We start from the raw sequence: 24,503 nt of genomic DNA, 5'->3' as shown, positions 1-24,503 counted from the left end.
AGGACCCCGCGGGCGGCGGGCACAGTCAGTGCCGGGGGAGCCAGCTGCTCCCCCCCTCTCCTCCGCGTGGGCGCGTCCGCCGCCTTCGGCCGCGAACGGGCGGGCGGGACCATCCGCGTCAGGGAAAGGGGAGCTCGCCGCGGTCGGGACTCCCCCGGTAGGGAATGGGCCAGCCCGTGTGCCCGTTGCGGTCTGGCGGGAAGGGGCGGTACCATCCCCGCCAGAGGGGGTTTTGCGGGTCGGGAGGACGCACGCCTGTGCCGTCCGCATCCTTCCACCGAGGGACATATATAACCACCTATATCTGTATAGAATATATCCCTCTTTCCCTTAGGTTGTGTCTTGTGTTCCTCGTGTCCTTGTCCCAGAGACCGGGACTGGGGTGTCCCTTTGTCCTGACAAGGTGAGTTTTCGTTGGGTTGTGATTATAAAAACTGAGGTTCTGGAGGCCTTTTAGGACTTCCGGGCAGTCCATGAGCTTTTTCCTTAAAATCAGGCTGTGCTGGAAACTGGCTCTGCAGATAACTTCCGCATTTCCTGAATAAATGCACTGTGAACAGCAGAACCGATGGAAATGTAGGGTAACAATAAAATAGTAACAGCAAAATAAAAGCAGTAACAGAGGTAATAGTTGTAATAATAATAAAAGTAGATATTTTCATTGAAATTGGTGAAGCTTCTTTAGGAGTTCTGTTTTCAGCTGTGTATCATTAACATTTAACTTTGGCTTTTGTATCAGCAGACATACAGTAAGGGAAGCATTTTTATTTATTTTCATATTGCAGAGAACCAGCAGCAATAATGGTAGTGGAATATCAAAGTTACACGTTGTGTGTGTGTGTGGTGTACCTGAGACCCCAGGCCCACATGACCATTTATAAAACTGTCTGCAAAGATAAAGAAATTTACTAGGGCAGGGTCCAGTCATGGTGTTGTCTACTCTGTGTGCTTTTTTAAAAATGCTACATGCTGTCTGTAACCAAACCAGCTGAATACAAAATTGTGGTCAGTCATAGGGTTGGCAGATCCCAGAGTGGTTTGGGTAGAAGGGACCTTAAAGCCCCTCCAGTTCCTTGTCACAGGCAGGGACACCTTCCACTGTCCCAGGCTGCTCCCAGCCCCATCCAGCCTGGCCTTGGGCACTGCCAGGGATCCAGGGGCAGCCACAGCTGCTCTGGGCACCCTGGGCCAGGGCCTGCCCACCCTCCCAGCCACCAATTCCTGCCCAACATCCCAAAATCTGTGCCTGCCCCCTGGGACAGGGACACATGTGATATTGGGAAGGATATATGGGATTTTCCCTGTGCCCTGTCCCTTCATCACTTGGAAATTGTCCCTCAGGTACTGAAATGCCAAAATCAGATCACCCCCAAGCCTCTCTTCTATAATCCCAAATCCTCCAGCCTTTTCAGATGGTTCTTGTCTAATGAACAGGAGAAAACTGTGCTGTATTGGACATTTTCTGAGAAGCAGCTCCTCAGACTCGTTCACGGAGCAAAATGCAGCACTTCCAGCCCACGTGAGGGGGGAAGTGTTTGTTTCTGGAGACAGATCTTGAGCTGGGGGACTCAAACATCACCCCTCTGTTCATCCTCTGGTGCCCTACCCTTCAAATCATGGCTTTGATTTTGGGCTGAGTACGTGGAATCAGAAAACCTGTCCCTTTTGCATGGAATGAGAGCATGGAATGACCCTTTGAATGGGTCAGGAAGTTCTCAGGGCTCAGGTCATTCCAGGCTAAAAATCTGCAAAAATCCTGACTGAGCCCCCTCAGGGTGGCTGTGGTGTGGTCTGCATAACTCTTACAAAAATAAAATCAACAGCTTCCACTTTGGCAGAGCGTTCTGAGCTTTACAGCCAAAATGCAGCTTTAGAGACACAGCTTTAGAGTACTGTGTCTTTATTTTCACTGTCGATGTCAGCGGAACTTGCTGAAATATTCTTGCTGAGGCCTTGGGCCTGCAGTCGCAGGCCTCATGGCCCTCTCTCCCCCCAGCACCCTTGAGTCCTTCAGAGAACTTTATTTTGTTTTGATGCACTTAAAGAGCAGTCAGCACCTGATTTCCACAGAGTCTTTGTGCGGAAAACACCCCCCCAATCAATTATGTGGGTTTTTTTTTTTTAAATCCTCAGCAGTCCCGGGGTGCCTCGGCCTGTCCCCGGGCGCGATGGCGGCGCGGCGCGCGCTGAAGGCCGTGCTGGTGGATCTCAATGGCACCCTCCACGTCGAGGACTCGGCCGTGCCCGGCGCCCAGGAGGCCCTCAAAAGGCAAGTTTTGCCTCTTTTTTGGTTTGGTTTGCTCTGGGAGGTTGTGTCAGTGGTGTTTGCACAAAGGGGTGGGTGAGTGGAGCGAGCGCGCAGCCGAATCCTTTGCACTGTGTTTGTGCCAGGAGAGCTCGGCAAAGGGTGGAGAGAGATACTGGTGTCACCTGGGCCCCTGCTGCTTTCCTCAGCAGCTCTTCCCATGTTTGCTAAGCCTTTTCTAGACATAAAACCACCAATATTCAAGGTGTCTCCACTGTTTCACAGGTGAGACAGCCACAGCCGAAGTTGAGTTTGGGTGAATTACCCCAAAATCAGTTCAGCTGAGCTGTTCCTCGGTGCTTTAATCATCATTTAGTCAGATATTTTATACCTGTGCTGAGATAAAGTGGGATAACGTTTGGGTGAATTACCCCAAAATCAGTTCAGCTGAGCTGTTCCTCGGTGCTTTAATCATCTGTCAGATATTTTAGACCTGTGCTGAGATAAAGTGGGATAATAGAAAAGCTTGGTCTGGGGAGCAAGGCAACCTCTGCAGAGTTTTCATTTTATTCAGACAACACTTTTCTCAGTTATTACTTTTTTTAAAGTTTCTGCTAGGTACGCAACCTCATTTGTTTTTTATTTCATAGGAATTTCAATGCATTAATAAACAGGACAGTCAAATTAACTCTTGTGGTTGAACGGGATAATAGAAAAGCTTGGTCTGGGGAGCAAGGCAACCTCTGCAGAGTTTTCACTTCATTCAGACAACACTTTTCTCGGTTATTACTGTTTTTAAAGTTTCTTTCTGCTAGGTAGGCAACCTCATTTTTTTTTTTCTTTTGTGGGAATTTCAATGCATTAATAAACAAGACAGTCAGATTAACTCTTTCTCTTGTGGTTGAAGGGTGTCTAAAGACACTGAGGCACAGCAAAGTGATTTATTCAAACCAGATCAGTGGTGAAATAGGACACATAATCCCAGGAATATTTGTGGTGTTTTCCTGGAGAAGACATCTTGCAATGGATGAGGAAAAATCCCAGAGCGATAGCTGATATTGTGGTGAACGAAGGGGGACACTTTAGGATTCTGAGGCACTAAGGATTAATCAGGATATGGGAACAGAACTGAACTCTCTACTGGAGCTGAATGGGCTGCTAAGGGTTTTATAAAGCTGGACTGTAGCTCAGAGGAAAAGTTCACAGAGGGATGAGGAAGCTGCATTTCCCACAGGTGTGCTGTGGAAATGATTATGTCCTTAAGATGTAAAATTGCAAGGAAGTAAAAACTGCTGAAACACTGGGTACTCATTGATTGCCCTTTCACTCACTGCTGGGAGAAACGAGAGTCAATGTTCCTGAAATTCCATATAATACATATGTGCTGCCACAGCTTTGGAGGGCAGGTGGCAAAGAACAGCCAGGCCTTTGGCTCAGAGGTTTGAAAAAAATTGTTATCCCACTCTCTTTTCTGCCAGTCCACATCCCTGTCCTTCCCAAGGAGAAGCTGGAGGGAATGGCATGCAGCTAGCTCAGGGAACACATGGAGAAATGCCTGTTTTAGGGTTGCTGTGTTCACAGTTCCCTATTGAGGTCCAGAGGGAAAAATCAAATTAATTTTTATTTTATTATCAACCAGGGGACTTTTTTAACCAGCTCATACCTGTGAATGGTCAGTGTAAAACAAGAGATAGAAGGAAGTGTCAGGTGGAAGCAAGTCTCCAACTTTATTCTGATGTTCTCCACACAATCCTGATGCCTGTGTTTGTTCCTATAGCAACAGAGAAAGTGATGGTGGGGGAATAATTAAAGGGAATGCTGTTGAAACTGTCACTTAAAATTATTTGATTGTTTGGTAGCATTTACTGTCAGCACAGGGCAATAACATGGTTTTATGTGATGCTGGTGTTCCTCAGGAAAGGGGAAAATGGTTGCAGAAGCTGACATAAAACCACCACCAAGGTAACACAGGCTCCTGGAGCCTCCTGAACGAGCCACAGCTGCTGGGAAATTCACCCAGCAGTTGAATTCAATATTAATTCAGCAACAAACTTCTTTTGTTCTGCTTATTTTGACCAAGAAGTGGGACTGGCTTATTTATTGTGCGGTTTGAATAAAAAGGCTTTTCGAGTTAGTGATCATGGACGTGCTGGCTGCTGCTGTGAAGAGGGAGTTGCAACCACTGTTTTCCTCAGGAATTTTTGTGGTAGAGGGGGAGAGGAGGGGAGGATGCCTTGCCTTGGTCTGGGGGGTGTAATTCTTGCTGTCTGTTCCGCGTCACAGAAGCTTTTTGTGTGGCACCAGTCTCCCGTGTGCTCTTTTCATCTGCAGCCTTTGGGGCTGCTTTTGGCCCCAGAGAGAAGCAGAGGGGTGAGAACAGGCGGAGCCTGTGCCCAGCCTGCCCCTGTGTCCCCCCCAGGCTGCGCAGTGCCCCAGTGACCGTCCGGTTTGTGACCAACACCACCAAGGAGAGCAAGAGGGACCTGCTGGAGAGGCTGACGGGGCTGGGCTTCGACATCGCCGAGCACGAGATCTTCACCTCCCTGACAGCAGCCAGGAACCTCCTGGAGCAGCAGCAGGTGCGGCCCCTGCTCCTGGTGGACGACAAGGCCCTGCCTGACTTCACAGGTGAGGCGCTCAGGAAGCAGCTAATTAATGAACAGCAGTTAATGAACAGCTAAGGAGACGCTGTGCCCTGAAATGTGGAATTCTGCAGGGTCATAAAGGTCCTTTCTTCATGTCAAATCAAACACCAAACAGCCTGAAGTTGTATCTTCTTGAGGAGCAGTGGAAATGGCAGCCAAGGCCTTCAAATAGTTAGTAATTCAGGTAAAATTCAATGCTTTCCATTAATTTCCAGTGTAAAATATGAAGTAATAGTTATCACCAGCTCATTGCTGCTTTATTGGACCTATCAGTGCTCATTTTTTTTTTTATAGCAAAGATGTGTCAATTTGTGCAATACCTGACTTCCAGCAGAGGTTTTACTCATAAAGAAGAAACAGTGTGTGGGCACACACAGCAGGCTGTTTCTCTGTTAATAGATTATTATTAAATAGAAAATCTCCAGGCAATTATTGCTTATCTTATATTGAACATTTAGGTTTCACCCCATGTACTTGTACACCTTCACTGGTGAGAGAAGGTTCATCACCTGGAATCCTCTAAACTGTCATCCCTAAAGACTTGGTTAAAATCTGCTTTGCTGTCAGATGTTTCCATTTCCCTCCCTCAGCAGTCAGGGAAACAGAAAATGATGTGTTCTCACTTGGACATCAAGAGTAGCAAAGATACCCACGTTTTTAACATACTCACATTTGAAAACTGTACGCTCGATATTTTTTATTCAAAGTCAAGGCAGCAGGAGTATGGATGGCTTGCCTTGCCCTTGCCTTACAAACTGAAATCTTTTGGCTGTGTAATACAAGTAGGTTCTAATCTTGCCAGGATCTAGGAATTTCCTGTTAAATTTTGGTGCCATAGGCTGATCAGAAATCTTCAGAGAGGTCAATGTTCAGGAGAAAAGCCTCTGTGAGAGCAGGAAAACCTGGTAATCTGTTCTACCTAACAGCATATCCACAGAAATGTGCCCCCAGCAATATTCAGCAATATTTGTGCCCCCAGGAAGGCTTTCCTGGGTGAGAAACAGCAGAGGCAGCAGCTCTTTCACTGACAGCATTTAAATCAGCTCAGTCTCCATGGTTTGGGGATCTTTCCATCAGTTTTTCAGGAGCTGATGCTAATTTTATAAAAGATGGCAGAGACAGAGGTAACATGGGGCCACGTTGGTGCATCATCTATATAGCTGGGGTCTGGAGTGGGTTGTTTGATTTGTTTTTGCTACAAGGGCTTTGGCTCACATTTCCTCACTGCTGCTTTTGGAACATGTAAGTACAGTGGAGAGTGCTTTAAATTCCAGTTAATATCTGCTGTTGAGCTGTTCTTGGCTAATCTCTCTGTTGAAGTTGGTCACAGGCAGATGAAGGAATCCTGTCCTGGTTTAAGGACTCAGATGCTTTGGGTGATGTCACAAATCCACCGTGGCACCTCTGAGTGGATGTTGTGCTGGCTGAACACCTGAGGGACATGCAGCAGGAGGCCTCAGCCAGCAGAGCCAGCCAGGAGCTCTGGTTGTCCTGCTGAAGGTGCAGAGGGTGTGTTTGAAGGTGGAACAAAATCCTCAGCTGACAACACGCCATTAGTAACCCCTCCTGCTGGTGCTGCTCTGCTTCCACTGCTGGTTCTGTCCTGGGGTGGGACTGCAGTGGAGTTGTTCCCAAGGGCAGTAATCCACTTTGGAAAAAGACCTTCCAGAAAAGCCCAAATTTATCTAGGGTAACAACTTCTGGGCACTGCTGCAGTACCGTCTTTATTGCCAGAATCAGACTGATACATGGAATTTCCTGTGGCTAGAGGGAATAGAAAAACTGGATGGGATTCACTTGAATCCCTGCTTTACTGTCTTACAAAGCACATAAATGTATGTAGAGAGGGACTCCCATATGGCAAGCAGTCATTCAATTAAAAGAGGGATTTTTGTGTCCTGCTGCATTTCACTGGGAGCAGTGGCAGAATCATCCCACAGCTGCTGTTAAGACTGGCCAGATCCTAGAGGATGGAACAGTCTGGACAGACCAGCACCTTTTCCACAGGTGCTTTCTTCATCTATAAAAGACACAAAAGCAGTTTTTGTGCTATGACTGTGTAGGAAAATGCTTGTTTTTGCCTTAAAGTGATTAAATGCACTTTGCTGACTGTGGGCTGCTAAGTGTGAATTAAATCCTGTCTCTTTCCTAGGGATTGGCACGGATAACCCCAATGCTGTGGTGGTGGGACTGGCTCCTGAGCACTTCCACTACGAGATGATGAACAGAGCCTTTCGGTAAGGCAGCCCCTGGCAGGGGCTGGAGTGGGAGCTCTCTTGTGCTGGGCTCTTCTCTTTCTGGGAAGAAAAGGGTGGTGGGAATATCACACATTATGCAGCTTGTGAGGGAGCTACTAATCTTGTGGGATTTGGGTTCTCCACCAGGAACTTCAGGCAGTCCAGACCTCATTTTTACAGCTTTCAGTCTAAATAAACTGCAGTCACAGCTGTCACTGAGGGGAAAAGTTAGCAATTCATCAAGGGGAAATACACAAAACTAGGGACGTGGGGAAGCATTTGCAGAATTATTTGGGTCGGAAAAGACCCCCATTCCACTGAGCCCAACCTGTGACCAATCCCCACTGTGTCACCAGCCCAGAGCATTGAGTGCCACGTCCAGGTCTTCCTTCCTTGGACACCTCCAGGGATGGGGACTCCAACACCTCCCTGGGCATCTCCTTCCAATGACTGACCAGCCTTTCCATGAAATTCCTCCTCATGTCCAACCTGTACCTGCCCTGAGGCTGTTTTCTCTAAGAGTCTCTAAGAAGAGAGGCAGATTCTGTGTTCAAAGCCCAGCCTGCAGAGCCTGTGTGGTATAGGGAAGGAAATCCAGTATTTAGGGCAGATCATTCCTTACCTACCTAATGCAGGATATCCAGCAGTATCTTCTGAAGGATCTTCTGTTCAGGGGTGGCCAGCACAACCTGTTGGGCTGCATGGACTGTGGAGCTGATCTGGAGTGTTTTATTTTTAATGCTGTTTGTGCCTCTAGGCTGAGGGGTAAGTCAGATACTCTCCATTTGTGACCATCCATGAGCCAGGCTGCCCCAGTGTGTGCAGAGCCATATGTCCTTCACACTGGTTCTGGCTTGACTCCACACTCTGTATTTTAACTTGAAAAGCCTTCAGCTTTCACACACTGGATGTGAGCCTGTGGCTGAGCATAGCCCTGCTGATGTGTGGGATGAGCCTTTTCCTATCTTGGCTCACAGAGTGGTGGCTACCACAGTTCTGCACCTTGAAATTCGGTGAAAACCCTGATACCAAACACCTTAACCTGTCTATAACCATAAAGTAGAAGAGGGAGTATCAGTTACTGCCCACCAGTCTCTTAGGGAGGTCTCTTGGAGTGGGAGGTCAATGCTGTCCTCATATTCTGCCAATTCTGGGTTACATCAACACATGTTGACCCAAACTGACCCTGTCTGCCTTGTTAGTGAGCCTTGCCAAATGGCAAGGCCAGTGCCAAAGACATTGATTTTGGAATTTTACTTTGGGTCATGAGTGGACTCTTAATTTCACAACTACAGGAACTTAACCTATTGAGTATCCCAGTGCTTACATAATTTTACTGATCTTTATTTCTGTCCTAAATACATTAACTGTTGAATAATATCCATCTTTTCCTCTGGGCTGAAGACCAAGACACTGAAAAAAAGCCAGGATGGGTTCTGTCTGGCCTGTAACACCTCACTGATTTGTTCTGGGTGTTTTCCCCCATTCTCTATGGGGAATAAACTTTTGCTGGGGTCAGTTCTGTTTGGCCTGATGGAAACACTGGCCACGGGCACATCCTCTTTGTGTTGAGCCTTGCCCTATTCCTTCTCCCTTTACTGCTCAGATGATTAAGTCACTTGGGATTTGCATTGAAAATGGAATTGCATTGGGATTGCAGAACTCTGAGGTGGATCTGATTAAGTGCAGATATCCAAGCGCAGGTTCCTCTGTCTGTGCTGATGATCTGGGCTCTGGAGGGATAAGGGAGGCACTTCAGGGCATTTTTTTACCTAATAGTGCTTAAAATAGGACAGTTGAACTGTGCCCTAGGAGTTGCCTTTTCCTCTGCACCAACTGTGAGGAGCCCAGGCTGACTAATTATGTAGTAGGCAACTATTCCATTGACACCCAACATTAACTTAGGTAAATCTAACCCAACATGAGTCCCAAAACGAGATACACAGAGTCTGGCCGTTCTCCAGGCACCACTTGAAATTACTGAGACTAAATTTCTCTTCCTGTATAAGTGGGATTTTGATGCCATGTTTGAAAGAATTCTCTCAGGTGAGATCTCTCCTGCAAACTGCTGAACATAGTGGTTGTGGTGATGCTGTCAAATTAAATTTTCTGTATCCTAGAGGCATCCTCCCGCCATGAACATGTCTGGCTGCTCACAAAAACACAACCCAGCTCTCTTCTTGTTCAGCTTGCTTTGGAATGCATTGATTCAATAGGAGTGTTTTGTGATAATTAAGTGAAATGAAATATCATTTATGCCCTGCTCAGAGCTTCCAGACTGCTCTGCAGACATCCTCCAAGGAGAATCCAGCTCACCTCAGCCAGCCTCCTACAACAGGGGCAAAGCAAGACTTTGTTTTCTTAAAGGCTTTTGTTTTGTTTTGTTTTGCAAATCAGGGGTTAAGAGGAAAATTAATCCCCCTTTCTGCCCTGAGAGTAACAGCCAGTGTTTTACACTGTTGTGATAAAGATTGGAGTGACCTGCATTACCTGGAGAAAGAGTGACATCAAAGGGAAAATGTTTGGCAGTCCTGATGGCAGTTCAGTGCTTGTTGCACTGAAACCTGGGAGAGGAGGACTGCAATCACATTGCTGTGCTTGGTGCACCAGCAGCATTCCTGTAGTTCCAGGAGCATTCCTGCAGCTTCCCTTTGCTGCAGGACAGGGGCAGGCAGTGTCTGCTGTAAGGAAAATCTGCAGGGCACAAAACAGAAATGTGAGAGCCAAAGATGAGTTGCAGGTTCTGTGGAAGCGGGCCTGCTCAAACTCCCAGGGTTAACAGGGAAATGCAGAGGGACGTGAATGCCTCAAATGGCTTTGAGGTTTTTTTTTTTAATGTAACTTATTACTGTAATTCCTTCAATGCTAGAATGTAAAGGTCAAACGATTCATTCTATACTTAAAGGAAATTTTTCCCTATGAGTGTGGGAGAGCCTTGCACAGGGTGCCCAGAGCAGCTGTGGCTTTCCCTGGATCCCTGAAAGTGTCCAAGTCCAGGTTGGACAGGGCTTGGAGCAACCTGGAATAGTGGAAGGTGTCCCTGTCCGTGGCAGGGGGTGGAACTGGATGAGGTTGAAGGTCCCTTCCGACCCAAACCATTGTGGGATTGTGTGAAAGCCACTTGAGGCCTTCAGTTTTAAATATAGCACCTTTAGTATAATTGTTGTATTCTCTTCTTCATTCATTCATTCTTTAGGTTGATTCTGGATGGGGCGCCTCTCATAGCGATCCACAAAGCCCGGTATTTCAAGAAGAAGGATGGCCTTTGCCTGGGACCTGGGCCTTTTGTGACAGGGCTGGAGTATGCAACAGACACCAAAGCCACCGTGGTGGGGAAGCCAGAGAAGACCTTCTTCCTGGAGGCTCTGCGGGGCACTGACTGTGCCCCCGAGGAGGCCGTCATGATTGGAGACGTACGTGGGCACAAACCCCTGCAGTGCTGCCCTCCGGGGTGGGCAGGGCCTGAGGGGGGCTCTAGAGGATGGAACTGTCATTTCCAGAGAGAAAACGGAGCTGGAGAAGGACCCAGGAGAGGCTGAGGGAGTGGAAAGGGGCTGAGCCTGGAGCAAAGGAGGCTCAGGGGGGACCTTGTGGCTCTGCACAGCTCCTGCCAGGAGGGGACAGCCGGGGGGTCGGGCTGTGCTCCAGGGAACAGGGACAGGAGGACAGGGAACGGCCTCAGGCTGGGCCATGGGAAGTTTAGATGGGATATTAGAGAAAAATTCTCTGTGAAATAGGACTTTGAGCACTGGCACAGCTGCCTAGGGCATTGGTGGAGTCCCCATTCCTGGAGGGGTTTAAAAGCTGTGTGGGTGTGTGGGACATGGGTCAGTGGTGGCATGTGCAGTGCTGGGGGAATGGTTGGACTCAATGGTCTTAGAGGGGCTTTCCAACCTAAACAATTCCATTTAAAAGTTCATAGGATTTATTGTGTTTGGGGTTTTCTCTCTTACTTCAGTCACTATTTTATCAGGCAAACATCACATAGAAAACCACTCCTGTGACAGTGTGACTGATGGGATAGCTGAAAGATCTGACTCTGTGTTGCTGCTTTTAAGTGACGTGCAAAGCAGAAAAGGTTATGGAAATGTCTGTGCCCACTAACCCACTGCTCTCCTGCTGTGTCCCAGGACTGCAGGGATGATGTTGGTGGTGCCCAGCAGGCAGGCATGCGTGGGATTTTGGTAAGGACGGGTAAGTACTCAATGGATTGGTCATTTCAGGAGACAGTGGTGCCTTCAGTGATCTCACCCTGTGCCCAGAAGTGAAGGGACTCTGAGCCCTGGGGCCAGCCCTCACCTTCCACATCCCTGCCTGTGACAGCAGGGCTGGAGCACAGCACAGACCCCCAGCTGATGGCTGGGTGACCAAAGTCATATATGAGGACAGCTGCTCTTGCAGGTGTGAATTTTTGCTCTGACTCAAACATCCAAAGCAGTAATCACAGAACAGAGGGGACTGTTACTGTCACACCTTAGATTGCCAAAATCAGTCACAGCAATGTAACCTCTGATTATGCAGGAGTTCTGGTGACATTCCTCAACAATTACACAGGCTGTTATAAATGTAATTTTGCTTTGTATGGAAGTGGAACCTGGAGGGATTGACAGGTATTGTTTTGTTGTTGATGGACCCACAGACTGGGAAAGGTCTCTTTGAGGTGGCAGCTGCTCATGCCACACAGTGTTGAAGAGAAGTCATCCTTGCTTTTCTTCAGAAGAGTCTTCAGAGAGGCAGTCTTCATCAGGAACTGTAGTGATAGAACAGGGAGTATTGGGTTCAGAATGAAAGACATGAAATTTAGGTTAGAGATTTTAGGAAGAAATCCTTCCCTGTGAGGGTGGTGAAGCCTTGGCACAGGTTTCCCAGAGAAGCTGCCCATAGATCCCTGGCAGTGCCCAAGGCCAGGCTGGACGGGGCTTGGAGCACCCTGGGACAGTGGAAGGTGTCCCTGCCCATGGCAGGGGGTGGCCCTGGGTGCAGTTTAAGGTCTCTTGCAACCCAAACCATTCTGGGATTCTATGATTATTATTATTTTAAGAACCTACAACGTGCACATTTGCCAGTACAGCAGAGTGAACCAGTGCAATTAATGCTAATTTTGATCCTGAGCTGCCCCTGGAGGAATCTCCAGTAGGACTCAGCATTTGTTTAGGGAAGCATTGTGGGATGTTTTTTGGGCATTTTCCTGGCTGATACTGCTATGACAAGGCTGTAATTTTCAAGGGTAAAAATAAATGTACTCAGAGGAGCTGGGTAAAGGCATCTTTGTGTTAATCTGTTACAGGTAAATACCGTCCAGCAGATGAAGACAAAATCAGCCCGGCTCCCTACTTAACCTGTGAGAATTTCCCAGAGGCAGTGGAACATATCCTGAAGCAGATGTTGTGAGAAAGGGAACAGGTAGCTTGAAGAAACATCTGTTTCACACCATTTCCTTAATTCTTGCTTCAAAAATTAAGGTCCCAAGACCAGTGCATGAGTGGCATCAATCAGAAACCACCCTGGGCTGTGAGGGGCAGGGGATCCATGTGGGCCCAGCAGAGGCACACACACAGGGCAATGTTTTCTTATTTTCACTTTTCAAAGACTACCTGATGGAAAGTGCTGTCTGGAAAGCATCACCTTCTGCAGAATAAGCTAAACTGAAAACATCACTGAAAACACTCAAGTAAATAAAGCTCAAACAGAGCCTTAGAGCCTCAGTGGCCTGTAGTGATTTCACTGATGTCTCTGCTCTGCTCTGACTTAGAGATTACACTTAGAAGTGACTCTTAAATGAAAATATCACCATTGCTTAATAATAACTACCGTGGCTGTATTTCATTAGAGCAGATCCTGATGCTTGCTTTTCAGATTTTACATAAAATTAAAAACTGTCAGCATTTTACAGATGTTTTAATTAGATCCTGTTATTAAAAAGAATGATACAGAAACAAAACTCTGGTATTAAATGCCATAGAGACTGTGACTTTTTAAAATTAGGTTTCAGCAGGGTCCTATTAATGCTACAGTTGCAAAATTTCACTTTTGTTGGGGATTTTTTTGTTTCTTTTTAATGTTATGGAAAAAATCCTTCACAAGCCATGGGGACAGATTCCAGTTTTTACAGTTGGTTAGCAGAGCTGTAAAATGAAATTTAATTCTGTAGCGTGCAATGCTTTTCCTATGCACTACATCCCCCAATATGAACCAACTTTGTAATGATGGTAAATAGCTTTTCTGGTCCATTTGCAAACTGCAATAATCAAAGTCCTTTACAGTTGTTTTACAGTGCTCCTGTGTGTTAAATTATTAGATTGTAATTATGCATTACTGGAGTGTTAACCTTATTGAAAATACAGTTTTGTGTTAATGAGCCATGCTTGTTCTTGTTAAACAAAACCATGGTGATGAATGAATTCCTCACGTGTGACAGTGTCTCTCTGCAGCCTCCCTTGGTGGGTGGTTAGAACGTTCAGATTTAGACTCTGCCAGGAACAGAATGGGTGGATGGAGGAGACTTTGCAGTGGAAACATGAGAAGAAATCACAAAATCTCAGAATTAGGCTGGAAAAGTTATCTAAGATCACCGAGTCCAGCCATTCCCCAGCACAGCCAAGGCCACCACTGACCCATGTCCCCAAGTGCCACATCCACACAGCTTTTAAATCCCTCCAGGGATGGAGACTGCACCACTGTGCTGGGCAGCTGTGCCAGGGCTGGACAGTCTTTCCCAGGAAGAAATAATTCCAAATATCCAACCTGAACCTTCCCTGGTGCAACTTGAGGTTGTTTCCTCTCATCATGACGCTTTCTGCCTGGGAGAAGAGACCTCTGAGGAACAGAAGCCATCTTTAGTTAGTGTCTGTGGGCCCTTGCACTGCCAGCTTCAGTTTTTGTGCAGTTTTGCACAAATTCACACATCTGGGTTTTGTGCTAGCCATTCTGAACCTGTTAGTTTCTGCTTGGAAGGATGGATGTGAAGGAGGTGTGTGGCCTGGGGTCACAATCAGGTGCAGGAGGTGGGAGATGTACCAGCAAAATCCTGTGAAGATATCTTCCTTGGAGACTTCTAATAATGTGTGACTGATGCAGGAATAAAAGGGACTGTCAGTGCCTCAGAGGTCCTGGAATGTGCTGGAAGGTATGCACAACCCTGGTGCTTGGAATGCAGACACACACCAGCCCAAGGAAGACAGAGGGACAACTGCATGGAGGGGAAGTGTCTTGCTGAGCAAGGAGGAGTGTGAAAGAGGGCAGTGATAGGACCTGGAGCCTGAAAAAATGACAGAAAATGAAAAAAGGTTGGAATTTCTGATGGGAAGAGTGCAGGACACGTGGCAGTGCTGCTGCTCACCTGGCCACGTGTGTGAGCAGGACAGTCCAGCGTGGGGGACACTGGGCACAGCCCTGCACAGCTCACTGCAGCACCCACGGGCAGGGCAGGCTGGCACAGCTGGGGAAGGGCCTGGAGCATCTCTGTGCCCAGGACAGGCTGAGGGAGCTGGGGCTGCTCAGGGCAGTGAGAGGGCCCTCAGCCCTGGCTGTCCCTGGCTGTCCCTGGGTGCAGGGAGGGGCAGAGCAGGGCCCGGGCTCTGCTCCAGGCCCAGCAATGGCACCAGAGCCAGGGCAGGGACTGACCCAGCAATTCCCATGCACAGGAGACACAACTTCTGCCCTGGGCAGAGGCAGAGAGGTGTGGAGTCTCCCTCACCAGGGATATTCCCGAGCCCTCTGGACACACTGCTGTGTCCTGTGCTCTGGGATGGCCCTGCTGGAGCAGGTCTCTTCCAACCTGACCCATCCTGGGGTTCTGCAGTTCTGCTTTATGGCTGGCTGCAAACCAGCATTGGGTAGCCACCAATACAGTTTCTAGTTAATTATCCTAAATTTGCTGATTTTCTGCAGTTTTTCTCTAATTCCTTGCTTTTTTTTCATTTTGGTAATACCCCAAACCAACAGTACAATAATAACACACTTTAATGCTTTGAACTCAACTAAAAATAGCAACAAACTAGCCAAATTTACATGCCCTCTAAGGTCCTGAATTTCACTGAAAATTCCTACTTTGTGTTCATTAAGAAGGGTGCAGGTGTCTTCTGGGAAAGCTACACTGACTGTAGCTTTCAGAGTGTCAGAAATGGAGAATTAGATTAACTGTCTATCTGCTTTTAAACTTTGCTCCAGTTCTAAACAAAATCTGTCATGAATAAAGACTGAGAATCAATGAATGAATGAATCAATCAATCATTCAATCAATCAATCTTTTATGTCTTTATGCATAAAATTAAGGCTGGAGGCTTTGTTGCATAGGATTGTGCCATCACGTTAACTCCAAGAACTTTTTTGAATAAAGAATAACCACCACCCCTTCACCCACCCTTCCATTTTGAAAGTAAAGATTTCCCTCTGACAGTTGTCACTGCATTTTGTTCCTTGAAACAACAGCAGTTCCTTCCCCAACACCATTTGATCCTTTGGATGGTAAATGGCTTGGAGGTTTTTGATTTTTCCTGTCAGACAGACTCAAATTCCCTCTGCCAAGCCGTGTACTTCTGGCTCAGATTCTTTGCTGATGGCTTGGTGTGGGCGATCACATCCAGGAAATCCGCAGTCGTGATTGTGTCCAGTTGGATCATGTGCAAGTTACTGTTACCTAAAGACAAGAGAATTGAATAACTCCTGTTACTATTACCAAAAGACACTCTTTTGTGTCTATGCCTAGTCCAACACTTAATGTAGGAAAACAGACTAAATGTAGTGAGATAAATTAAAAATTGCATTTATGCTGTGAGCACAGATAACGATGGCTTTAAAAGAAGCCCAGATTTTTAGAAATTTAACAGGGTTTGGAGCTGTAGATTTTAAAACTTTCCCAGGCAGATATCAGAGCTCCACCTGCTGGAGTTAGAATGTTCATTCCAAGAGTTACAGCAGGAAATCAGCATTTCCCAGGCCAGATTCTCTGCTCAGAGCTGAGGTACCTGGCTGATGATTTTCAAGAGCGTCGAAAATTTTCCTCACTGGTCTCATGGCTGCCTCCTTGCACACGAGTTTTATGTCTGAGCCAGAGTATCCATTTGTTTCCTGTGAGGGGATCAGAATGATACATTGCAGTTCACAAATCAGACATAAATGGAATTTGCAGGCATATATATTGTATATGTATTTATACAAATATTTGTGAAGTCTACTCCTGTCTGAAATACACGTTTATATAAACACAGAAACACACACAAATTTTATTTTTTTTGCACTGTCCCCTCAAAATTATGTATATTGTTATTCTTTGAATGCCTACAATACCTCATAGGATTAAGGAACATACTTGGCATTTTCTTACTAAATGCTAGTTTTCTGTAGGTGAAATAAAACCCACCTTTCTGAGTCCATCCTCAGCTTCCAGTTAATAAAATAAATGTATTTCCTTCTGAACACAGAACTGAGCAATACTGTCTCTGTAAACAGATGTAAGAATCTCAGCTGGGTAAAGTAAAATATTTAAGGGCTGGGACCTTGAGCAACCTGGGCTAATTGAAGGCACTCCTGCTTACGGCTGGAGGTTGGAACAAGATTATCTTTGAAGTCCCTTGCAACCCAAACCATTCTAGGATTCTGTTTCCAAAGAATCCAGGATGTGACAAAGGGCTACATGAAGGAAGCTGGGGTGTCTAGTGAATCTCTTCACTGCAAAATGCAGCAGTGGAGCTGTGACAAACCCTCCCTACACAATTAACTGTTCATCACCCTGATGAATTGGAGGTACTCCCAGCTTGGTGAGAGCAGTGATAAAACCTGCTGTTGCTGGATGTCTCCCTGTATTTAAGGCTGAAAAGCTGGCCCAGCAGAGAGGACCAGCACACACCCTTTTGCAGGCAGCGCTGCGTGCAGCCGGCGATTTCCATTTGTGTTTGTGTCCTGCGCTCGGCCCCACGTCCCACCAGTGCCCCTCTGGCTGCAGCCTCGGGTGAACTGCGGTGGTGCCCAGCTCCTGTGTGGCAGTGGCAGCACGGAGGTGCTGTCCCAGCCCTGCCCACCTGGCTCAGCTTCACGTAGTCCAGGTCCGTGCGCAGCTCCACGCCGCCGCTGTTGCTGCCCCTCTGGCTGCAGCCTCGGGTGAACTGCGGTGGTGCCCAGCTCCTGTGTGGCAGTGGCAGCACGGAGGTGCTGTCCCAGCCCTGCCCACCTGGCTCAGCTTCACGTAGTCCAGGTCTGTCCTCAGCTCCACGCCGCCGCTGTTGCTCAGAGGGGGCAGCCAGTGCTGGATCATCACCCGCCGCGCCTCCTCGCTCGGCAGGTCCACCAGGATCCTCTTCTCCAGCCGCCGCAGCATGGCCGAGTCCAGCTCCCTGCAAGCACAGGAGCACAGGGAGCATCTCAGTGTGGAGAAGTGGCTTGGACAGCAGGGAGCTGGACAGCAAAGTCCAGCTCCCTGCAAGCACAGGAGCACAGGGAGCATCTCAGTGTGGAGACGTGGCTTGGACAGCAAGACCCATGCCTGTAGCCATCCCAGAAGTAAAAAAAGGGGTTAATTATCCAGTGTATTCCTATTCTAATTCCTATATGCTAATTGTGACAGGGATGCTAACAGTGACAATCACAAGTTGCAGTTTCCATCCTTCGCCCTGGTACTCATCTGCAGCATGTCTCATCAGCAACCACCTCTCCCTTTCCCCCTCTGCTATTAAGGAGTCACTGCAAATTGCCTGTCTGGGGCACTCTCAGGACTAATTAATTGCTACTTAGTAAGGGATGCTCCGTAGGTATAAAATCCAGACTGAAGGTCTTGGATGTGAGGCCGTGTATTACGGCAGAACAGGACACCAAACTGAGACTCCTCCTGCAATACAAATTATAAATAATTGTTTACATTATTTATATTTTGTTCTGTTTTTATTTATATTTTTATTATTATAAATAAACTGCCACAAAGGACATTATCCTTATTAAAAATATGTGCAGGGTGAACGTGCTGGATAAATGTGTCAGTGAGCCAAAAACTCTAATTCTGTCAACATCAACACTGGTTGTGATGTTTTGTCTAAAAAAAGATAAGAAAAAGGTCCTGTACCAATCTTTCTCTACTGGCCCCATTCAGTGACAGACTCCTTATCCCAGTTTAAAATATTATAAATAATAATATAATTTATAATTTATTATAAAATTAAAATATACCTGCCAAGAAAATCTCATCCAGGGGAAACCCAGTTCAAAGTTTCTTGTGCAGGCAGAACAGAAGCCCTAAGCCTCATTTCCACCTGTGCTGGCTGAGCACGAGGAACCAGCAGCTGGAGGGTTGTACCTGCAACTTGGGGCTGCAGGTACACTTAAATAAACCTGCCCCCATCCTCAATTCCCTGGCTGAATTTTTTTTTTTCCAGCAAAGTCAACATTAAAGCAAAAAATAGAGTTTCTTGTTTCTTTCTAAAAGGAAACTCCCTTTCAGTTCACAGGGAGTTCAAAGCCAGATCAAGATGGATTTGTAGCCCAACACCAGAGCTGATTTCTGTCACCTTTGGTGACTTGTCCTTATTTTTTTTTAAATATCAAGTATTTCTATGACATAGCACATGGTAAAAAAATTCAAAAATGGGCTCCCAAATCCCCACACAGGGGCCTGCCAAACCTTAGCATGCCTGGCTGTCAGCTCTGCAGGAACACAAGTGTCCACAATGTTTTGGTTTGGGAGACCTTGTTCCACATGCACTGATCCAAACAATTAACACAAAAATCATAAAACCAGCAGCCCCAAGGACAACAGGAATTCACTCAGATCCACCCTTGTGCTTGTAATCAAGGCCTCAGAAGTAAATACCAGAATTGGTAAATCAACAGCTGTTGCTACATTGATATTGTCATTATTGCTATATTGATATTTTTATGCTGTACAGTGTTCAGTGCAATGCCTCTGACAGAGGGTCCCACCCAGCACAGACAAAGAACCATGTTAGTCTCCTTTCATCTTCCAAATGTATTTTTCAGCTCAACTTCTTAAAATTGCCTTGCTTGGCTGGAAATAATTACTTTTTGCTGTTATTTACCCACATTAACATTATCTGTGTAAAGAGGGCAAAAGTTCTCAGGGTTTCAGAGGTGCCCACAAAGGTACTTTAAAAAGCCTTTGCAGGTAAAGAACAACCACAGCCAGCCTGCAAATGCTCCAAATGACATTTTCCATCACTCCTTCTGCTTCAGGCCCCCCAAGAACACAGCTTCATGAGCCCCCTTAGCCATGTTCTGTAAATAAGCCTCCAACAGAAATCTCTCTGCTGTGCCCAGAGGAGCTCTGCTCTGTGTCTGTCCCATCCCCAAAGTGTTCAAACACGGGGTGCTTCAGCAGCCTGGCCCAGTGGAAGGTGTCCCTGCCCGTGGCAGGAGAGTGGAACTCCATGTGCTCTAAAGTGCCTGCCAACCCAAACCACTCTGTGATTCTGTGATCCTGTTTATCCAGAAGGTTACTCTGACCTGCTGGCTGAAGAGGGAAAGAAAGAAACAATGTTTTTGTTATCTCGAGTGTTTAGGTTGTTGCTGAATTGTTTTGTCAGTGATCAAATGCAAGGTTAAGTGACATTAACCAGAGCAGATTACAAAGCTCTGAGCCAACCTAAATAGTCTCTGAAACAACAGCCAGTGGAAGTACTGAGAGATGCTCATGAAAATATAAACAAAGCTCTACAGATCCATAAGATGGATGACTTTTTGCAATTAACATTAGGAGGCATCACAGATTCACAAAATGGCTTGGGTTGGAAGGTAGGAATTTATTGCTGTGCACCACAACTTCACCCATCCTGAGGGTAAGGGTGAGAAGAAAAGAGCACTGCAATGAAAACTGAATTAAATGTGCTGATACACTAGGAAACATTCACTACATGATTAAGGTTCTCTATTCCTTCACTAACAAGGCCTTTATTTTATTTCATTACACGAATTAAATGTGCTGATACACTAGGAAACATTCACTACATGATTAAGGTTCTCTTTATTCCTTCACTAATAAGGCCTTTATTTTATTTCATTACATCCAATCATTTCAACAAGAAATGTGTTAATAGAAACACCTTGCAGATGAGCAGCAGAAAGCAGGGCTGGGCAGCAAGAACAGGCTGAAGAGGGGGATCAGTAACTGCAGTGCAGCTTAGGACAGTGTAAAGAGCTTTGTTTAGGCTTCTTTTCATTCTTCTAAAAGCAGCTTGGTACTAATTTTTTTCCCCTGATCAATAAATATCTATGTTAAACAAATCTCTTGAAATCCAGCTTAACAACAAATGTTTGCAAGGGCACAGGGCAGTGCTGTGAAGCCACAGCTTAGGTAGCAGCAGGTCTTTTAAAATTTTGCTGTGAAACATTCCTGTCAAGTCTAGGTCTGACAGTAGGGCTAAATGTCACCTAGCACTCATAAAAATAATCTGTAAATATATAGTTGGGATCCTAAAAGAGGTTTAAAACCTGCTGACCTCTCTGGAGGCAGATGATCCCAAATTCCTCAAGGCTGGAGAACCCCAGTGATGTGAAAGCTCAGGCTTTCACCAGGCTTTCCACCCGTCTCAAACACCTTTCTAAACATTTGCCCAGCCTCTTCTTAAAGCATTTTCTCTGTGGTAGGAACATTTCCACAAGACAAGAGAGAAAGTCCAAAAGGAAGTTCCATACTCTCAGGTATAAAAGATTAAAAAGTGAACATCCCCGCTGCCACTCTTGTTCCAACACAGACTGACTGCTTTCCTTCAGGGCAGGTCCCTGAAAACAAAAAACCTTTTTGTTTTGTCTCAACCTTCATTTTGGATGTTTCAAGGAAGCAATTTTGCAGAAATTAGAACTTCAGTATTATAAAATGATCAAAAATCATATACATAAAGTACTTAAAACTGAATTCTGTGTATTTTACACAACTTCCCAGAAAGCTTATTGATTGTGTAAGGCAGATATAGGGTAACAAAACACGTGGAAAAATCTCTCCGCATGGATAATTATCTCACAGGATAATTTAAGAGACCACAGGTTTAATGCACTGCTCAGAGCTTCTTCTAAAAGGGCAACAATGCTGCAATAATGTAAACATTTACAGTGCATTACTAACAGAGAGACAAATGTATTAATACTGTATTAATTATCTTTGAAACTTAACTGTCCACACAGAGAGCAGTTATTTTTTCCAGCATTTTCTTACACAACTGGAACACAATTAAATCTAATTCAGCTCAGTTCCTTTTGTACAGATACTGTAACAAAATTGGGTGGATTTTGCACTGATTTAAATTCATGAGTTTGTCCAAGACATAAATCCCTGAAACCAACACACAGACTTTGCTATCATGGCTATTAAAAAAAGTCCATTGTGGCTCTGTACTCACACTTTTGGGCCAGGGTAGGGACCAGCCTAACTTAGTACAGCTAACTTCTGTGCAAATTTTGTGTTCACACAGCCATTCTTTCATTTAAAGAGCCTGAAAACCCTGGACAAGACAAGCTAGGCTTACCTACCACATGGAACTGATTGAAAATATTACCTTTGAGCCTCAATTCTCAGGCAAAAACTCCACTTCTGTTGTTTAATTCTATCTGCCTGTTCCCTGACAAAAAGGAGATCAGCTGACAAGAGGAATAAAATATTACCACAGACTTTGTGAGAGAACATTTGATGATATGCACAACCAAAATGTGCATTTGTATGGTCAAAATAATAGATGCTCTAGGACTTCAGACTTTTTTGTAACTACATAAAAGGAAGCAGCTGTGGTTACACAGCCAGTGACATCCAGACTCCAGACACTCAAAACAGTCTGCTGATCACAACCTGGAGCTCTCCAGTCACAAAGAGAGGCTTTTCCAACATTTGTCCCCGTGGAAACTTTGTAAGATTCAGCCAAAAATCACTAATCTTGAAAAACAATCCATAAATGTAGCCTGTGGCTTTGTGGGTGCAGCTCCCAGCTGGTTTTAGGTGCCCTGCTCTGTGTCTGTCACACTGCAGAGCTGGGCAAGTGTCATCTCATTAAACAAAGCACCTTAAAGTCAAATTTCAAGTTTTGCCACTTGAAATACTGCTGAACTGCTGCTCACACAAGGTCATTCCAGGAACACCTCCCACTGGGCTCCAACAAATGACTCCCAGACCATGGCTTGAAGTTCCCTGGAAACAGGACTGCTGTCTTCTCCTGTTCTGACCCAAGCCTGTGCTCTTCTCCATGTGAGAGGGGAATGGACCCACTTAGGTCCATTTGCCTTTAGGGACAAGAGTATCCAGAAATATCTCAGTGCTGTGAGGATCAGCAGCTTCTCTCCTGAGCACCCACAGCTGCCACATTACAAATGTCACCTGCCGTCCTTATCCTCTCCAGCTTGTCTTGTTCCCAAAACACATCCTGCCCATCTCGATGGAACTCCACAGTTCCAGTCTTAAACTGTTTTTTCTTCTATACGAAATTGTGTTGAAGAAACTGGAGAATTTTGTCCCTCAACTTTTCTAAGTCACATTTGATACTAATAAAATCCAACATTCCTATTTATGGAGTATCCTTCTAAGCACCAGATGTTTTAAGCACCTTACAGTTGCAGGCTGAAAACCCTTCTTAGCTTAAACATAGTAAATAACTTGCCTATAAAGTCAAATACTCCATTTTAAATATTAGCAGCTGGTACGACCAGCATATGTTGACTTTATTATGGATTATTCTCATGTGACACAAATAGCAAGAATTGAAGAGTTTAAAAGTAAAAGCTCCAAATTAATCTTTAAATGCTTTAACCAAATATCAAGGCTTTTTCTGCAGAAGTCTAAATAAAATCTTTATCTGTGCTTAGAAGCTCATGAAAATGTATTCAAAATGTACTCTCTGGATCTCTTACCATGGCAGATTGGAAGCTGCTAAAACAAATACAAGATCATCAGATCGGGCCAAGCCATCCATCTGCACCAGTAATTCCGTTTTCATCCGCCGACTTCCTTCATGTTCACCACTACCAAGATTCAGACAAATATTATTTGCTCAGTGCATTAATCATCTTTATTTATACAGTGTCATTCACAGCAACTGAGCCCTTGTCACAGTTTTGCCCCAGTTCAAAGCATGATTAAGCTCCATTAGCTAACATCTAAGCATTAAAATCAAGCTTTCTAATGATTACTTAAATGGACTCTTTTCAGTGCATTAAAGTGAGGAGAATTCACTATTACTGAATCCAAAGAAAATATTTATTTGTTTTTCTCTTCATGTTAACCTCCATGCAAGACCAACATTTACTGCCAAATAGGGCTCCAATTGATTGATTGACTGATTGATTGATCTACAGCAGGGGATTCTTACAATGTGATAGTTGCCATTAAATAACTGGTACACCTACCTCTTCAGGGCAGCATTTTTCTGTGACTGAATGTGAAGTGGCCAAAAGAAAATAAAACTACTACTGAATTCAACATTTTGCAAAATGTTCTATCAAAAAAACCCAGAAAAATACACCATGCTGATATGAATTTGGAAAGGGGCAGAGACCACACAGAAAGGATCCTTCTTCAAAAAAGGAGAACTTAAGCAAAGAGCTAAGAACTCTGGCCCCAATACAGGTAATCTGTTTTGCAGAAAACCAGCTGGAACTCTTGGTTCCAGATGTGAAGCTCTTGGAAACTCCTGGATCAAGCCCAGGGAAAACATCAGGACCTTAGATGGTAAAGGCTGCAGTTCAGGTTTAATGACTTTTTTCTGCAAAGGCATTCAAACATCAATGCCAAGTCAGTATTTAATAAGTACATGTAAAAATAAGTACAGCATCTAGGATAAAAGTCCTTATTAGACTATATAACCCAGTGATGTTAATGAGTGCTTTTAAATGTACATATGAAGGACAAATTTGGCTAAACATTTGCATCTATTAAGTGAGAATGACTACAAGTAGCATCTTTACAATAGGACATACTCCCTTTACAAATAGTAAGCATACAATATAGACATACAATATAATATATATAAAGTGATAATGTAATTCACTGTACATAAAATCCCCTGTAATGGGTTCCTAATGGTTGTAACAATATTTTTATATTTCTCTGGCTTCTTTCCCATCCCTAATCTTCTTAATGTGTTTTTAATTATAAACTGTCTTGAATCTTGGATTCAAGGAACAACACACTCCCAGTCCTGCAGCAGGAAGTCCTGACAATGCCACCAAAGTCTGTCACTAATGGAAATGCCATTCCACCGTGCACACTCCCTATTTTCTGCTATGCCTGTGTTCCAAGTGTCACAAAACAAGCTGCTTCTCACTTACCTCTAACAATTCACCTGTTGTTTCCCTCACCACTGCCCTTAACTTCCATTTCAAATCCCTTTGAAGTACAGCACAACTGGTTATAAAGCCCTGCACCTCTCTCCCTCTAGCTGTCCCTTGCTAATTCTC

The 24,503-nt window shown here is 45.2% G+C and overlaps 2 protein-coding genes across 8 annotated transcripts in view; one reads left to right on the top strand and one right to left on the bottom strand.

The window, feature by feature from the left end:
• Positions 1-17: 17 nt before the first annotated feature.
• HDHD2 (haloacid dehalogenase like hydrolase domain containing 2) lies at positions 18-13,528 on the top strand. Of its 3 annotated transcripts, none has more exons than XM_039733347.1 (8): positions 18-157; positions 335-403; positions 2,137-2,269; positions 4,665-4,873; positions 7,043-7,127; positions 10,324-10,540; positions 11,258-11,321; positions 12,415-13,528. In XM_039733347.1, the coding sequence occupies exons 3-8, from the start codon at positions 2,169-2,171 to the stop codon at positions 12,516-12,518; spliced, it is 780 nt and encodes a 259-aa protein (XP_039589281.1). In that variant the 5' UTR covers positions 18-157; positions 335-403; positions 2,137-2,168; the 3' UTR covers positions 12,519-13,528. The 3 variants fall into 3 exon arrangements, with proteins under 3 accessions (XP_039589281.1, XP_039589280.1, XP_039589278.1); XM_039733346.1 differs by having other exon boundaries at positions 25-157; positions 2,134-2,269; XM_039733344.1 differs by lacking the exon at positions 18-157 and having other exon boundaries at positions 215-403; positions 2,134-2,269.
• A 1,824-nt stretch (positions 13,529-15,352) lies between these two features.
• Positions 15,353-24,503, bottom strand: part of KATNAL2 (katanin catalytic subunit A1 like 2) — a 29,120-nt gene continuing 19,969 nt past the window's right edge. For all 5 annotated transcript variants that reach the window (XM_039733366.1, XM_039733363.1, XM_039733365.1 and 2 more), the window contains 4 exons: positions 22,959-23,069; positions 17,296-17,458; positions 16,094-16,196; positions 15,353-15,765 (listed from right to left, as the gene is read on the bottom strand). In XM_039733366.1, the coding sequence (XP_039589300.1) occupies positions 15,626-15,765; positions 16,094-16,196; positions 17,296-17,458; positions 22,959-23,069 (517 nt within the window). In that variant the 3' untranslated portion in view covers positions 15,353-15,625. The remainder of the gene's footprint in view (positions 15,766-16,093; positions 16,197-17,295; positions 17,459-22,958; positions 23,070-24,503) is intronic.

Source organism: Passer montanus, unplaced genomic scaffold, assembly GCF_014805655.1.
Source record: "Passer montanus isolate IOZ18808 unplaced genomic scaffold, ASM1480565v1 scaffold86, whole genome shotgun sequence".
In the NCBI taxonomy this organism is placed as follows: Eukaryota; Metazoa; Chordata; class Aves; order Passeriformes; family Passeridae; genus Passer; species Passer montanus.
Note: the sequence above shows the minus strand (reverse complement) of the source record. Positions and strands in the feature narration are given on the sequence as shown.

Bases quoted from the DNA above. Each gene is read 5' to 3' on its own strand.
- HDHD2 (XM_039733347.1), top strand. From the start codon at position 2,169: ATGGCGGCGCGGCGCGCGCTGAAGGCCGTGCTGGTGGATCTCAATGGC. The intron at 10,541-11,257 runs GTACGTGGGCAC...GCTGTGTCCCAG, and splicing joins AGGCCGTCATGATTGGAGAC to GACTGCAGGGATGATGTTGG. The intron at 11,322-12,414 runs GTAAGTACTCAA...AATCTGTTACAG, and splicing joins TGGGATTTTGGTAAGGACGG to GTAAATACCGTCCAGCAGAT.